Source organism: Pelodiscus sinensis, chromosome 15 (genome assembly GCF_052426305.1).
Source record: "Pelodiscus sinensis isolate ZL-2025 chromosome 15, ASM5242630v1, whole genome shotgun sequence".
Taxonomy (NCBI): Eukaryota; Metazoa; Chordata; order Testudines; family Trionychidae; genus Pelodiscus; species Pelodiscus sinensis.
Window position 1 is genome coordinate 7,492,462 of NC_143066.1, and position 21,963 is coordinate 7,514,424.

The 21,963-nt window shown below is 59.9% G+C and overlaps 1 protein-coding gene across 3 annotated transcripts in view; it reads right to left on the bottom strand.

The window, feature by feature from the left end:
* Window positions 1-20,807, bottom strand: part of SEPTIN12 (septin 12) — a 62,066-nt gene extending 41,259 nt beyond the window's left edge. The window contains exons 1-2 of one of the 3 annotated variants that reach the window (XM_075899219.2): window positions 20,513-20,807; window positions 6,605-7,960 (exon numbers count right to left, since the gene is read on the bottom strand). In XM_075899219.2, the coding sequence (XP_075755334.2) occupies window positions 6,605-7,960; window positions 20,513-20,567 (1,411 nt within the window). In that variant the 5' untranslated portion in view covers window positions 20,568-20,807. The remainder of the gene's footprint in view (window positions 1-6,604; window positions 7,961-20,512) is intronic. The other 2 variants (XM_075899221.2, XM_075899222.2) reach the window with 2 other exon arrangements.
* Between the last annotated feature and the right edge of the window lie 1,156 nt (window positions 20,808-21,963).

A 21,963-nucleotide genomic window follows, 5' to 3' on the forward strand; every position in this document is an offset into this window, starting at 1 on the left:
CTCCTGTCTGATCGTGCTGGGGGCTCTGTCCTGCTTTTCTCCTGCCCTCTGGACCCCCGGCTACCATCATCATCTGGGAACCCCGATCAGTGCAAGCTCCGTGGAGTGGTGAGGTCTCTCTCTCTCTCTCTCTCTCTTTCTCTCTCTCTCTCTCAACTATCTCTCTAAGCATAGCCTCCTGACCCTGCCCTGTGTAAACTGTTATATGGTTACCTAACATTTGTAAGCAGCTTCAATTTAGATTTAACATTGTAATTGTTAGATTTAATATTGTAACTGTTTGATATCTATTCACTACTCAGAAATAAATCACTTTCATTGTTAAGCTGGTTGCTTCTCTCTCTTTCTTTCTCTTTTGCTCACTCTTCCTTAAGGGGTGTTGTTTTGGCTTCCCCATTCGCTCTGCAACAACGCTTCTTGTACCCAAGCAAAAGATCCCTGTAGTGCCCAAAATCCTGTGGGGTTTGCTCATCGTGTGGTTTACCTGTGAATGACTGTGGTGTGAAAGTGGGGATAAGGGGTGCTGAACCTGGGGGCTTATGAGGATGGCAGCTTAAAGTGCTGTTTAATCCAGCCCACGGAGTCCAAAGGCACATGAGGGTGCAGTGTGGCATTGCTGTGAAACCCAGCCAGCTGAGTCCAGGGACATATGAGGGGGTCAGCTTGTGAGTGCTGAGTACCCAGTCCTCTCAGACGTGCTCTGTTAGTGGGTGTGAGTGTCTGTGTGTGTTGCTAAGGTGGGAAGAACCCCATCCTGAGGAACCTAGTTCCTGCAGGAGAGCTCCAGTGGGAGGGGGAATTGGCAGCAGGGAGAATTCAGCTCCATATGAGAGCCCAAGTAAGCACCAACAGCACACTGATAGAACTGTTAACCTTCCCCCAGTCCCATAAGGATAACCCTGATAAATGAGCATACCCCAGAGTATTGGGCAAATTTGGTAACACTGGCCCCAACGTCAGATGTCCCATGGGGCCTGGCACAGAATCCAGGAGGTTAAGGGCTCCCCCAGCTCCATAAGCAAGACCAGCGGAAGGGCAGACAAAGCAAGCGGGAGCAGGGGGCCGAGGAAGAGAAGGAAGAAAAGAAAAGAAACACTCTAGCTAACTAAATATGCTTCTCTCTGGGCCACTTCCTCTCTGGGCTTCTAAGGAGCAGGAAGCTTTTCTAAACCACTTCAGTCCAGCCTACATAACCCAGGAGGGGTCCCTTTGCACACCACCGGGTGCCAACCCTTCTGGCCTCCCACTGGCGCAGGGGCAGGGACTGCTCCCGGCCCGGCCTGCTCGGCTGTTCCAGCCCCATCTCTCGCTGCTCTGAGCCCGGCCGTAGCGAGCCCCCACCGCAGCCCAGGAATCGCTGGGCTTTCCGGGGGCTGGAACCGGAGCCAGAGGAACGCTCTCCGGCGAGTCCAGGAGGAGACCAGTGAGCGTCTGGGCACGTCAGCGCCAGAGGCAGGTGTCTGTTCGTGCCAAGGAACTGAGTAGCGGCGCTGAGGGCAGTGGGAGAAGCGGAAAACTCCTGCGAGGGTTGATAATGTTTGTGGCTTCCCTCCCCCCGCTCCCCTTTCGCAGCTGAGCAAGGCTGCTCTTTGCAGGGCTGGGTGGGAACAGAAACAGAAATGAGAACTGCCCTCAAACCTGTCCCTCGTGAAACAGGCCTGCCTTGCAGGAGCAGGAGAAAGCTCCGGGGACTCACGCCCCAGGCTCCTGTACCTGCCTCTCCCTGAGATTTCCCCCCTTCCCGTGGGATAGCTGCCCCAGCTGAATGGGCTGCCACCTACTAGCAACCCATGTCCAGCCCCTGCTCTCAGTGGGGTCAAGCAAAGAGCCGAGGTTGGAAGCAGTGTTAGAGAACCCGGTCGCATCCTCCCTTATTGCCCCTCCCGGCCCGGTCCCTGCACAGAGTCAACTTGGACACTGCTGCAGGGAAGGGAGGGGCAGGGGCTGTGGGAGCCACCGTGGCGCAGTTTGCTCAGGACTTGGTCCCAGCAGAGCGGGAGCCCAGCTCTCCCAGGGGAGCCAGACACCTGCCCGGCCTCGGGCCTGAAAGAGTGAGTGGCAGGCTTAAAGGGGGATGAGCAGTCGGAGCGGAAGGCGCCAGGGAAAGGACAGCTCGGAGCTCGTTGGTGGGGCGGGCGTGGGCTGAGATTTGCCAGCGGTGATACAGTGTACTTAGATTTCCAGAAAGCTTTTGACAAGGTCTCTCACCAAAGGTTCTTACGTAAATTAAGTTGTCATGAGATAAGAGGGAAGATCCTTTCACGGACTGAGAACTGGTTAAAAGACAGGAAACAAAGGGCAGGAATAAATGGTAAATTTTCAGAATGGAGAGGGGTAACTAGGGGTAACCAGTCCTATTCAATCCTATTCAACTGATTCATAACTGATCCGGAGAAAGGGGTAAACAGTGAGGTGGCAAAGTTTGCAGACGATACTAAACTAACTACTCAAGGTAGTTAAGACCAAAGCAGACTGTGAAGATCTTCAAAAAGATCTCACCAAATTAAGGGTATGTCTACACTTGCTCCCTACTTCGAGCTAGGGATGCAAATGTAGGCGACCAAAATTGCTAATGAAGCGGGGATTTAAATATCCCGTGCTTCATTAGCATGATCTCGCCGGAGCGTTACTCCGCTCGCCAGCTGATTCGAACCAGGAAGTGCGCTCCTGAACCCCTTGGTTCGAACTAATGTTACTTCTCAAAAAATGACGCGAACTAACGCATCCAGGAGCGCACTTCCTGGTTCGAATCAGCTGGCGAGAGGAGTAACGCGCCGGCGAGATCATGCTAATGAAGCGCAGGATATTTAAATCCTCGCTTCATTAGCAATTTCAGTCGCCTACATTTGCATCCCTAGTTCGAAGTAGGGAGCAAGTGCAGACGTACCCTAAGTGACTGGGCAACAAAATGGCAAATGAAATTTAATGTGGATAAATGTAAAGTAATGCACATTGGGAAAAATAACCCCAACTATACATATAATATGATGGGGGCTAATATAGCTACAACTAATCAGGAAAGAGATCTTGGAGTCATCGTGGATAGTTCTCTGAAGATGTCCATGCAGTGTGCAGCGGCAGTCAAAAAGCAAACAGGATGTTAGGAATCATTAAAAAAGGGCTAGAGAATAAGAAGGAGGATATCTTATTGCCCTTATATAAATCCATGGTACGCCCAAATCTTGAATACTGTGTACAGATGTGGTCTCCTCATCTCAAAAAAGATTTATTGGCGTTGGAAAAGGTTCAGAGAAGGGCAACTAAAATGATGAGGTGTTTGGAACAGGTCCCATATGAGGAGCGATTAAAGAGACTGGGACTTTTTGGCTAGGAAAAGAGGAGACTAAGGGGGGATATGACAGAGGTCTATAAAATCATGAGTGATGTGGAAAAAGTGAATAATGAAAAGTTATTTACTTGTTCCCATAATATAAGAACTAGGGGCCACCAAATGAAACTAAAGGGCAGCAGGGTTAAAACAAAGAAAAGGAAGTTCTTCTTCACACAGCACGTAGCCAATCTGTGGAACTCCTTGCCTGAGGAGTTTGTGAAGGCTAGGAATATGACAGGGTTTAAAAGAGAACTAGATAAATTCATGGAGGTTAGGTCCATTCATGGCTATTAGCCAGGATGGGTAAGGAGTGGTGTCCCCTCTGTTTGTCAGAGGGTGGAGATGGATGGCAGGAGAGAGATCGCTTGATCATTACCTGTATGATTCACTCCCTCTGGGACACCTGGCATTGGCCACTGTCGGCAGACAGGATACTGGGCTGGATGGACCTTTGGTCTGACCCAGTCTGGCCGTTCTTACGTTCTTATGCCCTGTCCCCCCCCTCAGCACCCGCGGGAACAACTGCGAGAACGGCGGCTGCAAAACGCCCCAGCTGCTGCCGGCGGAGAGGAAACCAGGATGCAGCCAGCTCTGGGCACAGCAGCCCAGGGTGCAGCAGGAGGCAGGCCAGCCCCTTTGGATAGGGTCTGTGCCCCCTGGGGGCAGGAGCCGTCAGGTCCACCTGAAACCAACGTGCTCCTGTTTCTAGCATCAGAAATGGCCGGAGGCAGGGCCTGCCCATCACTTGGGGGTGAGAGCAAGGAAATGGGGGACGCGGGTGCAAGCCAGGATATTGTGACCAGATCAGGGAAAACCAGACCCACTAACATGGAGCTCTCGGTCAGCGCCTTCCCCTTTTCCCAGTCTAATCACAATGGTCTCCACTCGGCTGTTCTCACCCCTTGTCTCCTGCTGCACACTGGGGTTAGAAGGCCTTTAGGGCCAGGGCTGTCTGGGGTGCAGAGCGCGCCCAGCAGGGAAGAGACCTGTTGGGGGTCCCAGGCACCTTCCACCATGTGCACCAAGACCTGGGGAGTGGGTCTGACTCCTCCCGGGGTTGGGCCCAGCTCAGCGCTGGGTGGTGGCTCTGGGCCCCTTTCTAGATGAAGTCTGCGTTAGATCTCAGGACAGTGTTATTGGTGAGAGACTGGCCGCAGGTCCGCAGAACCTGGAGGGGGACCCCCAGGACCGTACTGAGGCCCAACAGAACCACGTCTCCGGTAGCCTCCCAACTGGGCCCTTGGAGTCCGGCGAGTGGCAGCCCGGGAGAGGAGAGGGAGCCCCAAAGCCTGAGTTCTTGGAGCCCAAAGGGGGTAACCAAGAGGCCAGTGTCGGGGTAACGTGCCCCGTCACGCTCCCCAGCCACACGCCCCCCAGCTCTTGGTGGCCCAGCAGCAACTGGAACGGACTTTCTTCCAGAAAAAGGCAGTTTGGGGAACTCGGAGCCGCTCCCTGCTTAGCTTTTCCGCCTGGGATGCAGGAGCTGCACGCTTCTAATGCACCGGCAGCCTGGCACTCCGGGGCTGCGCCATCTCCTCCCCTTCCTGCCTCTCTTCACTCCGCGCCCAGCCCGGGCCCTCCCGACCCAAGGATCTTCCCTCCGCCCCATTCAACCACCGGGGTTGGGGTCTGTGACTCATGATGAGGACCCAATGGGCGGTGCTGAGAGTGGTCACACCGTGAAAAGAACCAGACCAGCCAATCATTGCGTGCAGCTAAGGCCACGCCTCCTCCTAGCCCCACTGTGCACACGCGGTGGAACACACCCCTGTATTCACACCCCACACTATCATCTATGTGCAAAACATGCCTGGCCAGGTAGCACTGGAAAGTGAATATCTCCCTGGCCAGCAACGTCACGGGACAATGGACGCGGCGACATTACCTGCCAAGTTATGAACATCAGCTGGAATCGTGGCTGTACCAGACTGTACAGGGTGGGGGGACCTGATTCGCAAAGACAAAGGACAATTTGACGCCTGGCCAGGTGGCATCCAAGCCGAAGGGTAATCACCCATCAAGTGGCCCTTTATGGCAAGAAGGGAGCCAGGAGCAAACCGACCTGCATCTTAGCAAACAATTTAGCAACTTCCCCTTCCTCCCGCCACCGCAAGACTCCACATTCTCCTTGTTCTCCACTGGAAAGACCTCTGCCCCAGGGGCACGCTGGGGAAATGCATTTCAAAGGACGACTGCTACAAAGGCGAGGGGGCAAACTGCCCCAAGTTTTCCCTCCCTGGCCATTTCTCTCATTTCCATCAGACACTAGACGCAGCCCGTGGGCTCTGGCTGCAGGGCCTGTCCTGAAACGTGGCCAGCGACGCGCCTGGGAACCTGTGGTAAGAACCTCACTTTCCACCGAGCCTCCTTTGTTACGCTGAGAAAGTGTCTCGTGCGTGTTCTCCTCGGAGCCACTGCTCAGGCGGGCGCCTTGTGGCTTAGACTCCCCTCACTTTGCTCTTCCGTACACCTCTTCGGGGCCTGTGTGGGTCTCTCTGTTAAGGGGCAAACTGCTGGGTAGCGTTTCCTTCCAGGGAGAACGGGCCTTTGTTATTTGAACTCTCCAGGAAAGGGCTGGACAGTGCAGGTCAGAACTCACGTTGGGGGAGGGGAAGGCAGGACTGGGGTATGCTGGGGTTATCCTGCATGTGGGAACCCAGGCTGGTGGAAGCCACAGGGGAGCAGCAGGCAGCCAGGGCATCATGCTGGCAGGCTGCTTGTGAGTGGCCCACGGGGGAGCTACCACAGCAAGGCACTGGGAGGCAGCCCAGGCTGTGGGATGGGGTGACACAGCATCTCCCCACTCTGGCCAGCCCCCCGTAAGTTACACCCACTCAGACTCCCACCTGTCCATATGTAACCTGGTCTGGGCCCCAACTCCCAGCCCCACATCTACCAGAGAGCCGAGCAGCGTGAAACAGAGAGAGAGGAGGCACGTGCCTCCCTGCAGGACTGGCCCCCAAAGCCAGAAGAGCGGCTGACCTAGGGAAGAAAGGCTGGCTCAGAGCATGGCGGGTCTCATTCCCTGGCTGAGACCCCTCCAAGCATGGAGGTTCCCATCAGCTGGAGAAACAGGCCAGCAGGGAAAGAGAGAGACCAGCTGTTTGGGCCTGGCCGACCTGGCGCTCGTCAGAGGGATCCTGGCTCGGGCTGCGTCCTAACCCCCCAGTGAGGGGAAGAGATGTGTGACAGGGCTGCTCACGCTTGGCTCACTGACCTCAGGGGCTGTTGGGCAGGGCACAGCGAGGGAGAGGAGAGAAAGAAAAGTCCTACCTTCCGTTGTCTTCTCTTGGCCGGGCGGCCCCTCGCTCACAGAAGAGGTCCCCGGAGAACCTGTCGGACCCATGTAGGGGGCTTCCCTTGGGCAGGAACTGGGAGCCGGAGCCCGGAGGCCTGTCTTGGAGCAGAAGGAGCTGCCTCTCTCACCCATGGATCTGACGTGTTCCCTTGGGTTGGGCACCGCCGGGCCCCCGAGGAAGGAGGGCTGGGAAGTCACTTGCATTATCTGAGGCTGAGACAGGAGCTTGAAGGAAGCAGCTTGCGCAGGAGACAGAGACGGTGGCCAAGGGCTCTCATTGACCTGGGCACTTGGGCACCTCCCCAGAGAGGGCGCTGCAGAGACACCACTCCCGGCGGCCGCCTCCCCTTTGGCCGTACCCGGGGGCTGCCGGGACAGACGGGGGCTGGTGCCGAGGCTGACCTGGAGCTGCGTCCTTGGCAGGGGTCTAGACGCAGAATCAGCACTCGGCGCTGGATCAGAGCCGTCCGGGGGCTTCCCCACCAGGCCATCCAGGCTGATGGGGAATTTCGGCAGCTTCGTCGGCTGCCTGGAGGGCGGCGGAGGGGGGCTGAGGCTGGGCTGCTGGGATGCATTGGCAAGCGGGGGGGAGGAGGAAGAGGAGGAGGAGGACGAGAAGGAGGGCTCCCTGCTGACGGGAGTGCTGCTCTTCCCTTGGAGCAAGGCACAGGTCTGGCTGCCGGAGCTCCAGGCGGCAGCCGAGGGAAAAGCCGGGGCTGGGGCGAGTGGGATGAGGGGGCCCTGATCTTCGGCAATGTGCAGGTCCAGAGAGGGCAGGGAGCCGTGGTTCGCGCTGGCCCTGGACACCAGCTGGGCGGGCCGTTCCGCCTCGGAATGGAAGACGTTTCCGTGGGAAGAGAATTTTTTCAGAGGCAGGCTGGTGACCGGGGCGGCCCCGAGGCCCCGCGGCGCTGGCCCCCGGGCGGCGCTCTGAGGCGCGTGACGGGGCGGGCACTCCAAGCTGGAGGAGGAGCTGCGGCGGCTCTCGCTGCCCGGGCCCCAGGCCGCAGAGAAGCCGTTGGGGTCGGGCCTGGCCTGGAAAGAGGCGACGCGGGTCAGGCTGGAGCTTACGGCGCCGTTGGCCCTGGCCAGCTGGATGGTGCCTCTGTTGAAGGAGACGCTGGTGCTTATCCTGGTCTTCAGCACGGGGCTGTGGGCTGGGCTGAGGCTGGAGCAGAGGCGGGATCGGTAGGTGGGCGGCCCAGGGCTGGCCGGCCGGCCGCTCTCCTCCCAGCCCGTGGCTAGGCTGGCTGCAGGCAGGCCGGGGCCGAAGGGGGCGGAAGGCGGAATAGCCTCTGCAGCATCCTCCATATCGAACGATCTCTTCAGCGCTGCAGGAAGCGAGCAGAGAGGCGGGAGAGTTAGAACAGCACCCCCAGGCCATGCGCCCCACGCCGCACCGAGCAAGCCCAGCACCTGGCTCCCGCGGGCCCGCTCCGGCCCCCAAGGGTGGCCACGCAGCCTCTTCCCGGCCAGTCCCACCGGCCCTTCTGGCGGGCGCTGGAGCTGTGCAAAGACGTTGCTGGGAAAGGCCCGGACAATGCCCCTTGGGCCCAAACCTTCCCTGAGCTTTGGGGCCTTAGGGTTCAGCTCAGGTCCGGGCCCATCCTGGTGACAGCAGGAGCTGGAAGCACAGGGCACTCGCCCGCCCAGTGGGGCTGCATTCACACAAAGGGCGGGGGGCTTTGGAGACCCTGGGCCTGGCTTTGGGCAGAGCTAGGCCCCAGTTTAGGGGTCTGGCCCCCACCTGGCACTAGGGAAACACGGGAGAGTCAAAGCCAGACTCAAAGTGAGATTCTGAGGGTGTGAGTCCTCCCTGGACCCAAGCAAGGGAAAACTTTCCCATCCCAGGAAATGAACCCAGCCCCACTTCACACAGCGTGCGCCCTGGCTACCCGGTGCCTTCCCTGCATTGCCTTTCGATCCTCCGCCCAGCAAGCCCTCCCCAGGGGGCAGAGACCGGCCAAGCTCTCCCCAGTGGGGTGGAGGGCTAGGCCAGGGTGGGGAGGCAGAGTCGGCTGGGCGCCTCTTTGGCAGCCTGCAGAGGAATTTGTTAGCAGTTCCCGAATGGGAAACCAGAACCGTGTTCTTGGCTCCCCTCCCCACAGTCCATAATCTCTCCCAGCTAATTGTGTTTGGTGTTTTCTGGCTTTGCTGGATTGTCTCAGGTCACGCCCTGCAAACACGCCCACTGCCGTGTGGAATACTGTTTATATTTCTATTATGGTAACACGCAGCCCCCCCTGCCAGAATCAGCTCCCCATGGTCTAGGTGCTGTTACAAACACATAGCAAGACCCCCTGGAGCCTACAACTCCGCCGCCACACAAAACTCTCCCTTCCCTCACAGCTAAGCTGCCATTTTCAAAATGTTTCCAACCCGCCTGCATGGGAGGACAAGCTTGAAAAAACAACCTTGCTGTAACGAATGCAGGGCTGCCTGCCGGAGTTTGCAGGGAGCCTGACAGAAGAGCTCAGAGAGTTGTTGATGGTCCCATTCGTACAAGGGGATCGTTAACTCTGGAACCTAAAGATGGCGGCGCAGGGTCAACCCATTACACAACTTGGCAAACCAGTCCAGCAGAAAACTTGTTTGTATTACAGCATCACTGCGGCCCTTTGGTGCTCACCCTACACACACACAGCGAGACAATCCTTGTCCCACAGTGCTTGGCTCGCCATGAATGTAAGGGGAGATCCAACAAGCATGTTTAACAAAGAGCTGGATAGGAGGCTGGCTCCTCCAGGAAGAGCGTGTGGGTGGCATCTCTACACAACTGACTTCAGCTCTGTCCCACTGCCACGGAGCAGCCGCACAACTGGAGCCGACACTTCCTAAGTGATGGCCCAGAGCATTTTCTTGGGAGATTGACATTGCCAGCAGCAAGCAACACCCTGCTTGCTTTCCTGTTCTCCTTGAAGCCCCGGGTGGCAAACTGTTCTGAGCTAACTGTCAGACGGGGTCTCTGCTTGGCCACTTCCCGAGAAGCATTGAGGTCTGGGAGCAGCTCAGCTGATGTGGCTAAGATGCTCTGCTCCTCACGGTAACTGACACACACTCCAATAAGGGCAGGTTCTCCCAGAGCGACACTTGCTAGTGCCTCTCAGAGGGCGGGTAGAGCAGAAGTAGGGCACTGAGGGTGCATCGGGGCAGAGGGCACCGCCTACGACAGCTGATGCAGGAGACGCCGAGGGCCGTGATGTGAAGAGCAAAGCCAGGAGACACTGTGATCAGAACTGTGCAAAATATTTCCAGAGACGGCGAATATTTGACAAAAAGTGGCATTTCAAAGAATGCAGAAAGTTTCGTGCAAACTTTTCAATTTCTTTGCAATTCTCATTTTCCTCCACAACAACAGGGGGGAACCTTCACTTGCGTTCACTTCTTTGCAAAATGTCCTTTGTTTTGATTTTCAAAATGCCCTCACTTCCCCGTCTACGGGACTTGATTGGAAACATTGGCTATGTCTACACTGCAGCTCTTTTCCGGGATACCGGAAGTATTCCAGAAAAGCTATGCTGCATCCAAGGAACGTGTCCACCTTTCCGAAAAAAATTTCGGAAAAGCGGATGCCTTCTTTCACCATCCCTGTAAACCTCGTTGTACGAGGAAGAAGGGATGTGCCAAAAGAGGAGGTTTTTCTGAAATTTGGTGCCGTGTAAACGCACCAAATTCTGGAAAAGACTCTTCCGAAAGAAAAGCGGAAAAAGATACGCCAATTGCGGTTCACAATTGCCATATCTTTTTCTGACTTTTCTTTGTAGTGTAGACACAGCCATACTGAAACGGTAAGTGGCACGGACAGCCTCGAACTCTTGCCGTACCGGTCTGGTTTGGAATCAAACCAGTCGTCACCGTTTCTTCGCTGGTGAAATTAACTTTCTGGTTTCCAGCCAGCTCCAATTGTAACTTACACAGTCCGTGCTCTGCAAAAACAATGCCGTGTGTGTGCTTGGACCGCGCCCAGCCCCACGGCTGCGGGAGCCTCACGGAGCACCATAGGGGCTGGTGAATTCAGAACGATGTCGGTAATAGACATGCTTATATCGAGTCTCCAGGGGCTGCTCAGCTGTTGAGACACGCGCACACACGCCGTTATTTCCCTAAAATGATCCCAACCTTGCACCAGCCCATTGTGGACTGACATCCTCTCCCACCGCTCGTTTTTAATCCCCTGCGTGCTGTAAACATTGGCGTGTGGGTAAGTCCCTTCCCTCCCGGGGCTGCCGCAGGGCTAAGGAAAACCTGGGGACTGTTCCACAGCTGAAGGTGTGGAGCTGCTGGGAGGGCTGGAAGCGACCTGGGAGCTAGAAAACTCCTTGTCAAGAGCTGGGGGGGAGGTTCTTTGCAGCAATGCGGGTTGTCAGCAAACCAGGGCAGGGGGGCTGAATTCCACTCTCATGCGATTCCCAGAATCAGGGCCCTTGCATAAAGGGGAGAGAGTGCGGCGCCCGGCCGGAGCACTGGTCACAGGGTGGTCTCTGCCTTGGCAGGCCACAGGCCTCCCTGGACCCGCACAGCTGGAACCCCTTCGTAAACACATCTGGACAGGAAACACAGCATCCAAGCCTCAGCCTCCTGCCAGGCCAAGTGGCGCTGCTCCAAGGGGGCCTCCCCGAGATACGGGCTCATCAGCTCCCCGCCCCCACACGCTCTGCCAGAGCTCAGCACTCCCCAGCATGTGGCCTGCCATTTGCTAGTCCCCCCCGCCCCCCACCTCCAGGCTGTTTCTGTGGATAGGCCAAAGGGTCCTGGTTTCTCCCTTCCCGCGGCTCTGCCCATAGGCCCTCCCCCCAAATCCGAGCCGGGGGAGGGGCACATTCCCAGCGCAGACAGAGGGGCTGACCCTGGGAAGGACCCAGCTGGCTCTGCTTGGGGGGTGGGGAGGATTATCCGCGGGTCTGTGTGGAACCCCACGCCGAGATTCGCACCATCTGTGCCCACAGGGCTCCCGTAACGCCCCCAACTTCAAAGGTTTCAAAGAGCAGGGGCCCGAGCCCCCTTCCCTGAAAGGGCCCCACGGCAGGAGGGAAGGATGGGGGGCAGGCAGGCTTGGGGCTGGGTCACTGCTCTGGGTGGGCGCTTCAGAGGTTTCATTAGACCCAGGCCCTGTGCTGCTCCCAGGCACGAACTTCTCCAGCCCTGCAACAGGACACAAGCAGGGTGCCACTGCTCCCCGGCCACACAGCAGGGCGCCCCCTCTCCAGCCCGGGACCACCTCGGCAAACCTGGGCACGGCGCGGCTCCGCCCCAACACTCCCCGCTGTGCATGGGGGGCAGGCGCCCTGCCTGCACCCATTGGGAGTGAGGGGACAGAGCGCCCCTCCCTGAGACCCCCCAGGTTCCATGCTGCCTGCTGGATCCTGCGTCGCACGAGGGGCCGAGACACAGACAGGCGGGCGGAAGGGGTCCCCCTTCCCCTCCCCCACGCTGACTCTCCGAGGGCCCTAGGAAACCAGAGGAGACTAAACCCGGCAGGCTGCAGGCGAGAGGAAACCCCCGGGCAGGAGAACCTGCCTGCCCAAGCCCTTGCCCTGGCAGGGCCGGCTAGGACCAGGCATGGAGCGCGTAAGGATGCTGCTTCTGCCATTCACCCACCAGCAGGTGCTGCGTTCATGGAGGGGCCAGTCCCCTTGCATGAGACTTTACTCGGCTGCCTGCCCTGGTAGGTAAACGGGAGCCCAAAGCTCCCAACACACCAGGGCCATCGCCTTAGCCTGGCCCTGCGCTGCCAACCAGCCTCCAGGCAGCCCTCGCAGGCCTAGAGAATGCCCACCAGGGTGCCAGAGGCGGGGGAAGGAGGGTGCCACGTGGCCACGTTTCCACTAGGAATTGGCCTGAATCCCCCAGTTCATTTCACACAGGCCACCGCAGCCCCACGGGAGAGCAGCTCCCTCACGGCTCACCGGCGGCGCAGCCGATGCAGCTCCTGTGACCGCGGATGGGCGTCAGCCCGCCCCGTCACACCTCTCCCCGCAATCCAGTGCTGCGCCCCAGCGTGGGCTAAGCACAGCGGAGCTGCAGCGCCTGTCTGCGTGGCCGCCCCCCTGCCCCTCGCTCTCAGGCGCAGGGCTAGGGAAACACAGCAGGAGTCTCCTCAGCTGAAGGGGCTGGGAACACGGGGCGTTCACTGAACCCCTCAGAGACTGGACACAGGCCACGCTCTGCGGGGGGGGGGAAATTAGACACCCCCTCCCCTCCTTCTGAGCGCCTCTCTGAGCCGCCAGGCTGTTCTCCTGGCGCGACCTCTCCCCCCGAGCTGCCCACGGGGCGTGGAAACAAGGACCCCGGTGGGAAGAGAAGGGGGAGCCGGCTGGGGGTGCCCACGGCTCTGAACGCGGAGGCTCTTGGGGCTGCTGGCACCGTACATGACCCCTGCACAGTGTGGGGAAGCGGAGGGGAGAGGGACGCTGGGGATCCGAGCAGAAGGATCAGCCTAAAGCCGCCCTCGCGGCAGAGGGAGCGTGTAGGTCTGCTGCTGCTGAGTCACGAGGGAACGGGCTTTCCAGCAGGCAGTGTCTCAGAAACGCGCCGCGTCCCAGCGTGAGAGAGGGCAGGGGCAGTGCAGCCCCCACTTCTCCTCTCTCCACCCAGCCCCACCTGCGGCTTGCTGCCAGACTCACGCCTCTCGCCCCTTTGCTGCTACGCCCCAGCCGCCGAGGGGCGCTGTGGTAACCGGGACAGCAGCCACCTCCCCTGGGCGCTGCTCGGAGGCCGGCCCGGTGCTCCACCGCACAGCACTGCCCCGCCTTGGGGCCCAGCTGGTGTGGGGCCTACTCCCCAGCAGGGTCGGGTCGGGGGCAGAAGCCTCCCCATGCAGGGGACATGCTCCCCGCCCAGCTCAACGGTGGGCTCCTGTCATGAGTTCCCTTGTCGGGGTCACTCTCTGCTCTCAGCCCTGGAGAGCCTGCTCGGTAAACGTCCCTCAGCTTCCGGGCTGTGGACCCAGCTCATGTCTTAGGCCGTCCCCTGGCAGGGCAGGGATTCCCTGTCACTGTGGTTGGCTTGCCCCTGTGCTGTGCATCCGACGGGATTCGGCAGCTTCATGGACCCAGGGCACGTAGCTCCGTCAGTGTAATTCATGGGGGGCACGCAGCACCCTGAGGGCTGGCTGCACCCACACATCCACCAGAGCTAGGCCTGGGCGCCCCCCCGCCAGGAATTCCCCAGGCAACGAATGACATGAAGTATTCAAGTTTTGCTCTCCTGGGGACCTTTCAGCAGAGGGTTGCAATGCCCCGCACGAAAGGGTGGGTGGCCTCCACTACTCCCCTCGGACAAACGATGTAACGGGTACCTGAGGGGCAAAGGGACTCTCCTAAGGTCACTCAGCTAGTAAGTGGCAGGGAGAGAAACAGAGCCCAGCTCTGCCCCTTGCGCAACACCACTAGGCCACGCTGCCTTCTTCAAAAAGGCCTGGGAGCTCGGAGGGCTTCTGGCACCAGGGCATAGGGGGATAGGCTGCATCGTCTGAGGAAACAAATGCAGAGGACGGGGGAGGGGCTGGGATAGGGCCCTACAGAAGCTCAGGGACTAGCAGAGAGGTGAGCCCACAGGCTGAAACCAGCCCCAAATACGCGCGTGGGGACCCCCACCCTCCACACGGAGCTCTCCTCTGGCAGGCAGCATCGCCCAGGCCAGACCCCAGCGACTGAGAGGGCTGGGGGAGGGGCCGACATGGCACCTGGGCCGGGGCCGCATGGTGAGCGGGGCCAGCAGCGAGCAATGGGGTGGGGAGCATGAAGTCAGTGGCCAGCATGAGGAGGCTGGGAGGAAAGGGGGCAGGAATGGGGGGGAGCGAGAAAGAGGGGGAGAACGGCAGGAGAGGGGAGAAGGGGCGAGGCCACGGAGGCATGGGGGGAGGGGAGAGAGCCTGCAGTCTGGGCCCTGCTGACTTGGCATTGTTAGCAGCGATGCCCAGCCTGCACCCGCCGCGCTCGCTACCGGATGCCCACGGCTGGACCATGTCCCTCTGGCGCAGGGGGCGCCCTGGGAGCAGAAGGGTTAACCTAGGCCATTCGAGGTATGCGCATTCTTTCCCAGGCAATAACAAGCTGCCAGTTTTCCAGGAGCCAGGCATCGGGTTACGCTCTGATCCTACCTGCCCTGCCCTGCTCCCATCCTGCGGCCACTGGCTCCAGGAAAGAGCAGCGGACAATGGGAGGGGGGAATCCTCCCCCTTCTGCCCCGGTCACCCCGCTGCCTGCAGGGGCTGAGGAGATAAAACGGGGGCCAGCCTGATGCTCCATTTCTACTCTCCATAAGGCCAGGCCATCTGATCCCACCTGGGGAGGGACTTCAGGGTCCCAAGGGGGACAGGCCAGGACACCTTACCTGCCAGAGATTTTACTGTCAGCCCACAGGCCCCAATCCCCTGCAGATCTCTGTCCCAGAGAGGGTGGGTGCTGCAGTGCTTATCCCATGCCGCCTGCACTCCCGGCTCCCCGCTTTCCTCTAACCAGAAGGGTCAACAAACTGCCGTCAAAGAAATGGAAGCCGAGAGTCACTTGCAAAGTTCCCTCTAATCTTTGCCTTCCATGTGCAGATTTTCCCATCCATGTGCAGAATAAATTTTTCTATGTGCACCGAGACATGTGCAAATGTGCACCACCCAGCAAAATAAAAATCCTGGGCGCTCTGCTAATCAGCTGGGCGGCATCGGAATCTTTCCCGAGCAGCTACACCAGCACACAGCTGACAGGGAACACTGTTCCCTTCCATTAACCTGCCGGCAGGAGCTGGGGGGTTTTAGATCACCCCCAAACATCACAAGATTCACACTGGCAACTGCAAGGTGGCGACACTGCGAGCTGTGAATCACCTCCTAGAGTCACCTCCCCAGCAGCGGCTAACACAGCAACAACCCTCGGCAAGAAAGCGAGACTGTGGGCCAGCGTGCAGGGATCTCAAAGCACTTTACAAACACCACTCCTTTAAGCCAGTGTCCCCAAAAGGTAGGCAAATCGGCATTAGCACCCCCACTTCACAGAGGAGGAAACCGCAGCAGAGAGCAAGGGCCTGTCCGCGGGGGGAGGTGCCCAGGACAGCTCTCCGGTAATAGCTGCCCCCGGACGCTCTGATACAGCCTAAAAATGGTGTTGTTCCAGAGGGCAGAGACCTTTATTAGGAACAGTGTCCCCACAGGCAGCTATTCGCCAGTCAAGTGCCCGGGGGCAAGGACAGAGCCAGAAATCAAACCCAGGGCTCCGGATTCTCACGTTCTCCCACTCTTAGCAGCAGCCTGGCGGCCAGGGGCCCTGAGAGCTTAGAACCCATCCCTCTCCCAAAGCAAAACCCAAAGGGGAGCTTTGCTCTCGCCTCCGTGGACTAGTAACGCTGCTTCCCTGGCGCATCCCTGGCACAGCCTGGGATCCTTTCCAAGAGCCGGGAGGGGGGAGGGAACGCCTGGGCCCAGATAGAGGGGGGGAGTGTAACTCCCCTCACACACACATGCCCACTTCCTCTCCCACCTCCTGCACCCTCAGCCCTGCCCCCAATTTCTATGAGAGCCAGAGGGAGCAACAGAGAGCTGAGAAGGGAGCAGTTTCCTGTTTCTAGTGGGGGAAGGGCAGCAGGAGGAGTCTTGGGCCCAGTTTTCTCGGCTCCCCTGCACCTACCACCCTCCCAATCCCCTCCCCTGGGAGGCTGCAGCCGAAGCCCGGGGGTTCAGAAAGTGCAAAGGCTGGTGAGAGGGTGCTGCAGGCCAGGGATTCGCACCGATTCTCCTTGGAGCTTGTCAACATGGGAGATTTTTCCAGTTACACCGGTGTCGCCAACTCATTCTAGTCCTGGAAGAACCCCTCAGGGGGACACTCCGATTCCAAACCAAGAATGGCTTTTTGCAGCGTGTTTACACCACTTCCAAGGGACCCACGTGCCACCAAACAAGGCCCCCCCAGATCAGGAGCCAGGTCTCCCCTTGAGGGGCTGTGCTGGTGTAACTACACTGGCACAGTGCTCCTGGTGTGGACACAGCAGGAAAGGAGACCGCAGTCCCAGGACAGCTGCCCACGCTGGGGGCTTTTGCGGGACAGCTGTTGATCAGGATCACAGCTCTTCACCCCCCTGCTGACACAGCTGGACTAGCACAGCTGGTACATACTGGGGGCTGGGGGGAGGCATGTTGAACCTCTCTGGTCCAGCTTGGAGGGCCTGAGCGGTCCTGAACCAGGGAATTTGCTGGACGAGGGGAGGTCAACGCTCTGCTTCTGGCTACTGGGCCCCAGGCTGCACTCCCAGCTGCCGGCCCTGGGGTTTTGCTCCTGGTCTCTGCTCCCGGTTGCTGGGGCTCCACTCTCCCCATTAACCCCAGGGCTCTGCTCTTCCCTAGTCCAGCAACGCCCCTGGCCCTAGCCCACAAGGTTACCTGTGATGCAGGACAAGGTGTGATGCCAGACTATAAAGTCCAGATTACAAAGGTTCAGCCTGTATCCGGTTTACATTCACTCTACCTTACACCCGTCTAGCTTTCCCATGTAGACCAGTCCTTAGGAACTAACTGGCCCCCCTTAGCTGGGAGATCCCAGCTCTGCCAGACTCCCTGGGTGATGTCTCCATGCCTCAGTTTCCCCCGTGCAAAACTGGGAATTGCACGTGTGCGTGCGTGCGCGCACACGCGCGCGCACACACACACACACACTGCGGCTGCAAGAGCACATGGCCACTGAGCTGAAAACATGGGGCAAGTCTGTCCAATCCCACAATGCCACGGCCCCTTCTCCACCCCCTCCAACAGAAACTGCAGGCGGCCTGGGGGCCCCTGGGTTTGCTCTCAAGGGGAGCTTGTTCTCCGGCTGGCTGGGCTGCTGGTTAGGCCGAGAGCCCGGCTGGCAGCCGTCTGCAGGCTGGCGAGCGCCTGCCCTGCCTCCCCTGCGCTGCAATGCTGAGTGGGCAGTGCCAGGGCAGCAGCTGGTACTTGGAGGCTTTTCCCCCTCTCCCTGCCTGTTCCGACAGACACGAGGGGGTGTAGCCTCCCCTCCAGCCAGCCCCCCCGGGGTCCCTCCCCACCCCCCCGACCCTCGGATTGCAGGGTCAAGTTGTGTCTGACTCCTACCGCTGGTTGGGTTTAGTTACCAGCATTCGTCTAATGCCCAAGCCAGCCTGCACGCCCAGCTCTCCCCAGCCAGCCCAGCCCGTGCTTTCAGGCCTCCACAGGGCCTGATCCCAGACCCAACCCCCTGCACACACCCAGCGCTGCTACATACGCCACACCTATCACACTCCCTCACACGGAACTACGTACAACTGCGCGCACACTTCTTCACACAAACACACAGGACTACACGCACAACTGCGCACACATACTCTAGTCTATGCACACTCCCTCTCACAAGCACACGGAACTACACGCACAACTGCACACTCACTCTATTCTACGCGCACTCCCTCTCACAAGCACATGGACCTACACGCACAACTGCGCACACATACTCTATTCTATGCACATTCTCTCACACAAGTTCATTGCACTAGATGCACAGCTACACACATACACAAACACACTATATTCTATGTGCACTCCCTCACACAAGTGCGCACACACATATACTATAGTCTATGTACACTCCCTAACACAAGTGCATGGCACCACATGCACAGCTGTGCACACGCACTCTGTTCTACGCACGCTCCCTGGCACAAGCGCACGGCACCACATGCACAGCTGTGCACACGCACTCTGTTCTACGCACGCTCCCTGGCACAAGCGCACGGCACCACATGCACGGCTGTGCACACGCACTCTGTTCTACGCACGGTCCCTGGCACAAGCGCACGGCACCACATGCACGGCTGTGCACACGCACTCTGTTCTACGCACGGTCCCTGGCACAAGCGCACGGCACCACATGCACAGCTGTGCACACGCACTCTGTTCTATGCACGCTCCCTGGCACAAGCGCACGGCACCACATGCACAGCTGTGCACACGCACTCTGTTCTACGCACGGTCCCTGGCACAAGCGCACGGCACCACATGCACGGCTGTGCAGACGCACTCTGTTCTACGCACGCTCCCTGGCACAAGCGCATGGCACCACATGCACAGCTGTGCACACGCACTCTATTCTACGCATGCTCTCTAACACAAGCGCACAGCACCACATGCACAGCTGTGCACACGCACTCTGTTCTACGCACGGTCCCTGGCACAAGCGCACGGCACCACATGCACAGCTGTGCACACGCACTCTGTTCTACGCACGGTCCCTGGCACAAGCGCACGGCACCACATGCACAGCTGTGCACACGCACTCTGTTCTACGCACGGTCCCTGGCACAAGCGCACGGCACCACATGCACAGCTGTGCACACGCACTCTGTTCTACGCACGGTCCCTGGCACAAGAGCACGGCACCACATGCACAGCTGTGCACACGCACTCTGTTCTACGCATGCTCCCTGGCACAAGCGCACGGCACCACATGCACGGCTGTGCACACGCACTCTGTTCTACACACGCTCCCTGGCACAAGCGCACGGCACCACATGCACGGCTGTGCACACGCACTCTGTTCTACGCACGCTCCCTGGCACAAGCGCACGGCACCACGTGCACAGCTGTGCACACGCACTCTGTTCTATGCACGCTCCCTGGCACAAGCGCACGGCACCACATGCACAGCTGTGCACACGCACTCTATTCTACGCATGCTCTCTAACACAAGCGCACGGCACCACATGCACAGCTGTGCACACGCACTCTGTTCTACGCACGCTCCCTGGCACAAGCGCACGGCACCACATGCACAGCTGTGCACACGCACTCTGTTCTACGCACGCTCCCTGGCACAAGCGCACGGCACCACATGCACGGCTGTGCACACACGCTCTGTTCTACGCACGCTCCCTGGCACAAGCGCACGGCACCACATGCACGGCTGTGCACACACGCTCTGTTCTACGCACGCTCCCTGGCACAAGCGCATGGCACTACATGCACAGCTGTGCACACGCACTCTGTTCTATGCACGCTCCCTGGCACAAGCGCACGGCACCACATGCACAGCTGTGCACACGCACTCTGTTCTATGCACGCTCCCTGGCACAAGCGCACGGCACCACATGCACGGCTGTGCACACGCACTCTGTTCTACGCATGCTCTCTAACACAAGCGCACGGCACCACATGCACAGCTGTGCACACGCACTCTGTTCTACGCACGCTCCCTGGCACAAGTGCACGGCACCACATGCACGGCTGTGCACACGCACTCTATTCTACGCACGCTCCCTGGCACAAGCGCACGGCACCACATGCACGGCTGTGCACACGCACTCTGTTCTACGCACGCTCCCTGGCACAAGCGCACGGCACCACATGCACGGCTGTGCACACGCACTCTGTTCTACGCATGCTCTCTAACACAAGCGCACGGCACCACATGCACAGCTGTGCACACGCACTCTGTTCTACGCACGCTCCCTGGCACAAGTGCACGGCACCACATGCACGGCTGTGCACACGCACTCTATTCTACGCACGCTCCCTGGCACAAGCGCACGGCACCACATGCACGGCTGTGCACACGCGCTCTGTTCTACGCACGCTCCCTGGCACAAGCGCACGGCACCTCAGTCCCAGCGCAGCTGATGCGCGATCACTGCCATTTACACGTGGGCTAAGTTTCCCGCTCCATGCAGTTGGGCCCGAGTCCCAAAGGCCGGAGCCAGCGCCCCCGAATCTAGAAGGGGCAGCTTGGGCGGGGCGGCCCTTCCCCCTCCTCTGGCTCCTGCTGCACGTCCGGCTCCAGGAGCTCTGCCGCAGGCCCTCGGGCAGGACGCCGGCTGGCCGGGGCTGCATGCCCGGGGGTGGCGGGGGCGCCACTGATGGGACAAGCTGCCCGGCCTGCACAAGGCGCCCGGGCGCCCCATCCCCGCCCTACCTTCGAAGTCGGAGAGGATCCCCTCCAGGTGCTCTTTGACGGACAGCTGGGCCATCCCGGCTCCCGGCCCCACAGCAGAGGGGGCGGCTCGAGGCTGGCAGGCCGAGCCAGGGGGCCGCGGCTGTGCTCCTGGGCTGCCCCTGCCCCCGGGCAGAGCTTGGCCGGCCGGCAGCCTGGGAGAGGGGGAGCGAGGCCCCTGCACGTCCAAGCCGCCCGGCCCCAGAGGGCTGCTGCTCCAGACTCACTCGGGGAGGAGGGGCAGAGAGCAGATTCCCCTCCCCCTTGCCCAGAGGAAGAATGACAGACCCCCCCCCCCCCCCACAGCCCACCCCCAGCGAGGCCCTGGCTGGGATCACATTGGCTGCACTGGGTTGCCTGTCCCTGCCCAGCGCTGGGAGGGGGGAGGAAAGCCGGAGGAGGGAGGGGTGGGAGGCGGGGGACTCGGGCCCAGAGCAGCTCTTGGCAGGCAGAGGAGTCAGAGAGGGAGAAGGGGCGGGGCGGAGACTCCAGCAGACAGGAGAGAGGGGCATTTTGCTCCTGCCAGGCCCACGGCTGCCCCTAGCCCCGAGGGATGGGCAGTGCCCCACGTGCTCCCCGGCAGGGTCTGCCACCTCCGGGCGCCTCCCCGTGGTCCAGGGCTCAGCGGCTGCCACCAACGCGCCCACGGCAGGTCCTGCGCCCACCTGTGCTGCTCACGGACGCCACCAGCCCCACGGGCCACGAGGATCATTGGCTGGCATGACCCTTGGTCCCAGAGGAGCTTAGGGCGAGCAGAGACTGGGTGCAGTAGGGAGAAAGAGGGTGGGCGTGGCTCTGCAAGGCAGGTATTTCCCCAGCGCTGGGGCCCACCGGTCACGGATCACCCAGTGCTGCATCCCCACCAGCCAGGGGCCCGTCTCTCCTGGGCCCGTTTCTCCTGGGCGCGAGCCGGAAAGGGAACGTACAGCGCCTGAGCCGGCTCTGCCGCCGCGGGAAGAGAGGTGTTCAGGGATTCCCAGCCTCCTGCTCCCCTCTCTGGAATCCCTGAGTGGATCTGTAGGGTTGCCGGCAGTTTAGGAATCCCCGTCCCAGCCCGGCTGCAGCAGGAACTGGCAGGAAATGGAGAGGGAAGAGTATCGGGGCAACAAGCCTTTGCCTCTCCCTGGGGATTGACAGTCCCCACTAGCACAGCACATGGGGCGTGGAAAACCAAGCGCATTCTTCCCTGCTGTTCCCATGAACAGGTGGGTGAAGTAGGATTGGGGTGCCCGGCTGGCTCCCCAGGCACGGCGACTCTTGAGGGAGGCTTCACAGCTCTGCTAGGCTCCCCGGGTAGAGCGCTGCAGTCCCTCTCCACTCTGCGGGGCTCCTTGGGCGTAGCTCTTCCTCTCTGGGGCTTGGGCGCCCCTCCAGGATCTGCGAGGCTTGGGGCTTGGCTTTTTCCTATGTGGACCCCGCAACGGGCTTCCCAG